At 38.4% G+C, this 7848-nt stretch overlaps 1 protein-coding gene across 1 annotated transcript in view; it reads right to left on the bottom strand.

Moving 5' to 3' along the window:
* The window catches only part of LOC307129228 (rho GTPase-activating protein 6), a 67811-nt gene extending 60788 nt beyond the window's left edge, over positions 1-7023 (bottom strand). The window contains exon 1 of the mRNA XM_079821462.1: positions 6469-7023. Coding sequence (XP_079677588.1) covers positions 6469-6894 — 426 coding nt within the window. The 5' untranslated portion in view covers positions 6895-7023. The remainder of the gene's footprint in view (positions 1-6468) is intronic.
* Positions 7024-7848: the final 825 nt, after the last annotated feature.

The following is a 7848-nucleotide window of genomic DNA, read 5'->3' as shown; positions in this document are numbered from 1 at the left end:
CAGTACAAGGGGTGGAAGTTCCACTCCACTTACATGAAAAAACACTACCACTACCCCTAAACCCACACACACACACACACACACACACACACACACACACACACACACACACACACACACACACACACACACACACACACACACACACACACACACACACACACACACACACACACACACACGTCCAGTTTCAGCCACAACATCTCTGGTGTAGTGAATGATTGTAATGCTTCTGTCTAGTAGTATTTAGTGCAATGTTTTGAGGATAATGCGTTGATTAAAGTCAGAATCCGCAGATAAACCGCTCAATATCTGCAGTTTTGTACTGGATTGTGCAGTGGACATTCCTGAGACACTTCCCTGCAGAAGGCCTGAGGCTGGCAGGATCATCCGTCTCCATCCCAGCAGCACGAGATCCTCCTTTACACACTCTCTGGTCTTCAATCATCCACACACACTCGGCCTCGCTCCACTGGCTTCCTTCAGAACGGCCCCTGGAACTGAACCGCGACACACTCCTACAGGTCTAGCTTTCCAAACCCAACCCTTTATGAGCATAGAAACAAGATACAACAAGAAACAGACGCTTTCCAGAACCTTCACTGTCTCTGTTGTGAAGTGGTGGGTCAAACATCATGACCTTCAAGAGCCAGCAGTTCACTTAAAGGGACACGCAACTTTATTTGGCTCATTCTCAGACTCCCCTAGAGTTAAAGCGTTAGTTCAGCCAAAACTGTAAATTGTGTGATTAATGACTGAGCCTCATGTGGTTGGACACCCGTCAGACCTCCGTTCATCTTCAGACACAAATGAAGATATTTTAGTGTAAATCTGATGCTCTGAAAGGCCTCCATTGGCTCAACTTTACACTCTCAAGACCCTTAAAAGACACTAAAGACTAAAGTTACAAAGTCCATCTCACTACAGCGGCTCTACAATAACTTTATGAAGACGAGAATAGTTTCTGTGCGCAAAAAAACCCTAAATAACGACTTATATAGTGATGACGATTTCAAAACACGGCATCATGAAGCTTCAGAGCGTTATGAATCAGAGAGTCGAATCAGCGGTTCAGAGCATATGAATCAGTGAGTCGATTCAGCGGTTCAGAGCGTTATGAATCAGTGAGTCGAATCATGATTCGGATAGCGTGTCAAACCGCCAAACTGCTGAAATTTGGCGATTCAAACTGCTGAATCGACTCACTGATTCATAACGCTCTGAACCGCTGAATCGACTCACTGATTCATAACGCTCCAAACCGCTGAATCGACTCACTGATTCATAACGCTCCGAACCGCTGAATCGACTCGCTGATTCATAACGCTCCAAACCGCTGAATCGACTCACTGATTCATAACGCTCCGAACCGCTGAATCGACTCGCTGATTCATAACGCTCCGAACCGCTGAATCGACTCGCTGATTCACAACGCTTCTAAGCTTCATGATGCCTTGTTTTGAAATCGTCGTCTCTATATAAGTCGTTATTTAGGTTTTTTTTGCGCACAAAAACTATGGCAAAAACCTACTGTCATTTTCGTCAACAAATAAAAGCGAGACTCACGCATCCCCAATCCAGCTCCAGAGCGGCTCAATCAATCAATAACACACATTTATGCCAGACCAGTGTTTATGATCTAATGCTGATGAATAATCACAGTGTTTACTTTACGATGTTTATATAGTAATATGTTTTAGACGGTTGTAACGATGCATATTTTATCTCCTGAACTTGAATGAGCTCCTGCAACTGCAATATAGGCGCATTTCAAAATAAGAGTCCCAGTGTATTTACAGCTGGTTTATCATTAAAAGTCACGCATTATATATTCGTTTTTGCTTACACAATAAACTGTATTTAATTTAATTCCCACATATTCAAATAAAGTATCAGGGTTATAATAGTTCACTAAAACCATTAAAAAAATCTTCATTACTTGAAATTAGATAAATGTTAACTGAAAAAAATAAAAAATAAAAAACTTATTTGAAGCTTTAGCTTAACCTGATATGGCCTACTAACTAAAACAGAAATACAAAGTTATAAAAACTATATAGATGTATTTAAAAAAATGAATTGAGCTCTGTCGTGTATTTGTAATGTCAAAAACAAAATGTCAAAATGTCAGTTCGAGTGTCAGTCGGTTATGTGACGCTTAAATGCTTAATGTATTACAATTGAACTAAACCCATTAGATTTTAGGAGATTAAAACTAGACTAAAACTAAATGGCATTTTAGTCAAAAGACTAATAAAAATTTGCTGTCAAAATTAACACCGGTTACATCGTGTATTAAGACCGACAGAAAATGAGAAGTTGTGATTTTCTAGGCCGATATGGCAGGAACTATATTCTCATTCCTGCGTAATAATCAAGAGCTGTGAGCCGCCCCATGCCCGAAATGATATTACACAGCGCCTGAAAATAGGCTAACTTCCGTAACTTAATAGATGCTAACGGTCTAATCAGATTCAATGATCTATGCTAAGCTATGCTAAAAGTGCAGACCCAGAGATCGGCTAAATGGAGTCGAAAACCATAAAACTCGGAAAATGAGCCTGTTTTTTTATTAATAGTGGCGTGTTCCTTTAAAGAGGTCCAATTCTGCTTTTTTACATTTTAATCTTCAGTCTTCAGTGTGTTTGAGCATGAATAGAGTTCTTCTCTGTATCAGAGTCAGTGTTTCTGAACTCCCTGAAACGCCTCTATTGTAGGGGTGTGCGATAATATCGTAATTGTTGTTTTAACAATGTGCAATCTGACATTATGTATATATCCTCACACACACACAACGTGATGTAGTCTGGTAGATTAGACTAGTGCAGTGTTTCCCCTACCATTGTTTTGAAAAGAATGACAAAAAATATGTCATTACCATAGAATGTAAAAAAAAAAAAGGTCATTACGTTCGACAATAAGTAAGTTAAATTAATAATATGTAAATATTCAAACGCACATAGACGAGAAAGTGTCTCTCAGTTTGGTACTCACGAAAACACAGCAACAAGCCGCGAATATTCACAAAATTATGTCAAAAAAAGTATCATCGTAAACATAGTCGGTTATGTCGTGAACGTAAACATGAAATATGCCCGTCACCGTCAGCGTTTTTGGTAATTTCCACAAGTTTCATGGCCCACAGTATGAATATCTGAAAATCCAATATATCAAAATAACAACAGAGCCTCTGTAGCTTCATGCATTCTGTTTAGATCAACACAAGTTTCATGAAAAAGCAACATTTTGAGCATAAAGCTGAGAAAAATCACGTCTTTTTAAACGCCTGGGGCGACATTCATTCAGTAAAGTTCGGCAGTTTTGATTTATATGCCGTTTAATGTTGATGATCACGTTATTTTTCATATGCATCTGCATGATATCGCACGTCGCTGCTTCTTCGCCTGTGTTTTGATCAGGAGATTCTGTACTTGTTCAGGAGATGTGTAATAGCGCCCCCTACCGTATAACAGTGAAAATATGGAAAGCCGTCTTTAACAATATACAACATTTGTATGAGTTAGGCTAATAGTTTTTAGAGTCACAACCTTATTTATTAAGGTTACATGGCTCAAAAACAACAAAAACAATACTAGGCGTATTTTATTTTACTTTTGAATATTTTGGCAGGGCAAGTAAAAATTTTAACCACTGGAAAAAATCTAATTTAAATGATCCTAAATCCTGCCATGGTACAGGCACAATAACACACTCAGCAAAATATCGTTATCGAGAAAATCCCAGAAAATATTGCGATATAATTGTGTGTCAATATCGCACACCCCTACTCCATTACAGGCTTGAGCTTTCTTCCAGGAACCAACACGTCACAATATTCCTCATTATAATAATCCATGCGCAGGATAAAGGGGCGGGGTTGAGTTAGTTAGTCGTGTTGAGACTGGCGGTCATGGTAAGGGGCGGGGCATTTCCCAAAAACACCAATCACAACACACCACTCCAGCCGACCAATCAGAGCACAGTGTGCTTTTCAGAAGGAGGGGCTTCATAGAGACAGAGCGTTACTGACAGACTGCGAAGAGAGGAGCCGCAACAATGGGGAATATGAGGAGATAATCAACATTCAAGCAGGAAAACCTGCTCTAGTAGAGCCAGAAACAACATCAAGCATTTGAAAAAAGTGCATAATAGGATCCCATTGATTTAAAGGCACTATAAATGTATTCTATTTAAAAAAAAACTTCAACTCTAGTTTCTGTGTTGTTCAAGCGTACTCCTGAAACTTGGCATTTGCAAGTAATGCTGGCTCCTGTAAGATAAATGGATTGTGAAATTGAAGTTCCTTGAGACAAAACACTTGCTGAATGACTACATATCAGTGTAACCTGAATTAAACGTTATGGTGATACAGAGGGAACCAGAACATGCCAATCCCAAAACTGTGATTCATGCTTCAAAACATCAGGCAATAAAATATACCTGCTGCCAAGACTCACAGTTAATGAATTTTAAATGCTAATGGTTAACTTTAAAGTTAGTTTAGCTTAAACTGTAATGATACAATCACATTAAAAGTACTGTGAATGCAGTTTATATAAGCTCATATTAATTAAAAGACTATGAAATATAATTATAGTGAACTATACAAGGCGTACAATTGATTAAAGAAAACAGAAACAATGACAGACAGACATAATTTATCATTTGCTTTGATATTTGAAAAGTATTCAAAATGTGTCATTGGAGAGAAAATTAACCATGGTTTTATTAATGTGTTTTTTGGCAGATTGATTACAATTTGTATAACCACAGTTTTACTACAAACCATGGTTAAACTATGGTTAGTATAGCAAAAACATGGTTAATTTGTGTTTTAACTATGGTTTTATTTGTGTTAAAACCATCATGACACCAGACTACATTAATGTCAACAACAACTGCTTGTTTGGAGCTTTTTCCCCCTCATTTTACCTCAGATTTGCAGATATTGTGGGAAAAATTTTTTTTAATTGTGGTTACCATGTTTTAACTATGGTTTTATTTGTAGTAAAAGCATCATGAAGCCAGAATACATCAATGTCAACAACTATATAGCTCTTTGGAGTGTTTTTTTTTTCAAAATCTTACCTCAGATTTGCATATATTGTGAGGAAAACATTGTCAATTTGTGGTACCATGTTTTAACTACGGTTTTATTTGTGTTAAAGCCATCATGACACCAGACTACATCAATGTCAACAACAACTGCTTGTTTGGAGCTTTTTTCCCTAATTTTACCTCAGATTTGCAGATATTGTGGGAAAAACATTTTTAAATTGTGGTTACCATGTTTTAACTACGGTTTTATTTGTGGTAAAGCCATCATGACACCAGACTACATCAATGTCAACAACAACAACAACTGCTTGTTTGGAGCTTTTTTCCCTAATTTTACCTCAGATTTGCAAATATTGTGGGAAAAACATGGTTAATTTGTGGTTACCATGTTTTAACAATTTTTGGGGTTTTATTTGTAGTAAAACCATCATGACACCAGACCAGACTACATCAATGTCAACAACAACTGCTTGTTTGGAGCTTTTTTTCCATAATTTTACCTCAGATTTGCAGATATTGAGGGAAAAACGTGGTTACCATGTTTTAACAATGTTTTTTATTTTATTTGTCATGACACCAGACTACATGGATGTCAACAACAACAACTGCTTGTTTGGAGCTTTTTTCCTTAATTTTACCTCAGATTTGCAAATATTGTGGGAAAAACCTGGTTAATTTGTGGTTACTATGTTTTAACAATGTTTTTTTGGTTTTATTTGTAGTAAAGCCATCATGACACCAGACCAGACTACATCAATGTCAACAACAACTGCTTGTTTGGAGCTTTTTTCCCTAATTTTACCAGTAGATTTGCAGATATTGTGGGAAAAACATTTTTAAATTGTGGTTACCATGTTTTAACTACGGTTTTATTTGTGTTAAAGCCATCATAACACCAGACTACATCAATGTCAACAACAACAACAACTGCTTGTTTGGAGCTTTTTTCCCTAATTTTACCTCAGATTTGCAAATATTGTGGGAAAAATATGGTTAATTTGTGGTTACCATGTTTTAACAATTTTTTGGGTTTTATTTGTTGTAAAGCCATCATGACACCAGACCAGCATCAATGTCAACAACAACTGCTTGTTTGGAGCTTTTTTTCCATAATTTTACCTCAGATTTGCAGATATTGTGGGAAAAACGTGGTTACCATGTTTTAACAATGTTTTTTATTTTATTTGTCATGACACCAGACTACATCGATGTCAACAACAACAACTGCTTGTTTGGAGCTTTTTTCCCTAATTTTACCTCAGATTTGCAGAAATTGTGGGAAAATGTGTTAATTTGTAGTTACCATGTTTTAACTATGTTTTTTGTTGTTGTAGTAAACCATCATAACGCCAGATCCATATGCCAACAATAACAACTGCTCATTTGGAGCGCGTTTTTTCCAAATGTTACCTCAGATTTGCAGATATTGTGGGAAACAGCATCCGACGGAGGCAACTTTCTTTGAAGCCACTTTCTCGGTGAGAAGATGTTGCTTGACCCAGAGAGGTTGAGCGATAAATCCCTGGACGCGTTGCGTTTGATACTTCTGTAGTCGAAATGAGCACTGGAGATCGACGAGGCGTCCGAAGATGTCGATAAACTCGACGAAGAAAGACGCGGTTTCAGCCTGGAGTCCTCAGAAGTTGCGTGGCTGTTGGTAAATCCAGCTGTGGAGCTCGAGAACCGCTGAACGCTATTGGCGTCCGCGGGCGTCGCGCCGTTTCTCATCAGCGCAGAATCCAAACTACGAGTCTGTCGTAGTCTTCTCTTCGCGAGGGCTTTGGAGCTCGATGAGGAACAGGAGAAGACGCTGCTCAGCAGCCCCTGTGCGGACATCCCTGCGATATGACGCCTCAAACACAAACCCCATGTGAACGTGACTGAACTGGTGTCTCTCGGGTGAAAATGTGATTTATGTATTTTTATCAAGAACAGTATAATCTCTCGTCCATCTCTGCTATATTTGTCTGCAGATAAACGAGGATGTTTCCACTGTTCAAGCCAAAAGCGCGTCAGTGAAGTTTCTCAACTGCATCTCTGAACGCTCCCGCCCTCTTTCTCCCGCGCTCCGGCTCTGCCCTCCTAAAAAAAAACCTTTACGATTCTCATTAACTGACCCAGTCGAGTATACTTTTAAAGTCTAAAATATTGAATTTAAATAAAAAATCTGAGAGATCCCTCCGTTGACATGACAGCAATGCAACTACCATGATGCTTCAAAAAGTTCATAAAGAGATCGTAAATCTAATCCATTATGAATTGAGCGTTTGAGTTCAATTTTTCTGAAGAGATATTAGCATTAGAATTTAGGCTTTTATTTAAATAAACATTCATCTACTCACATATCAGTTATGGTAAACGGAAGCTCAAGCATGTTCACTTGACGTGCGAGAGCCAATGAGGTTCATTCTCGTGTTACGCATCACGTTTGAGCTTCTCAAGAACCAATGAGGTTCATTCTCGTGTTACGCATCACGTTTGAGCTTCTCAAGAACCAATGAGGTTCATTCTAGTGTTACGCATCACGTTTGAGCTTCTCAAGAACCAATGAGGTTCATTCTGGTGTTACGTGTCACGTTTGAGCTTCTCAAGAACCAATGAGGTTCATTCTGGTGTTACGCATCACGTTTGAGCTTCTCAAGAGCCAATGAGGTTCATTCTAGTGTTACGCATCACGTTTGAGCTTCTCAAGAACCAATGAGGTTCATTCTGGTGTTACGCGTCACGTTTGAGCTTCTCAAGAACCAATGAGATTCATTCTGGTGTTACACATCACGTTTGAGCTTCAGC

The sequence above is a fragment of the Gobio gobio genome (genome assembly GCF_949357685.1).
Source record: "Gobio gobio genome assembly, chromosome: 7".
NCBI classification, from domain to species: domain Eukaryota; kingdom Metazoa; phylum Chordata; class Actinopteri; order Cypriniformes; family Gobionidae; genus Gobio; species Gobio gobio.
This window is presented reverse-complemented; position numbering and strand designations above follow the sequence as displayed.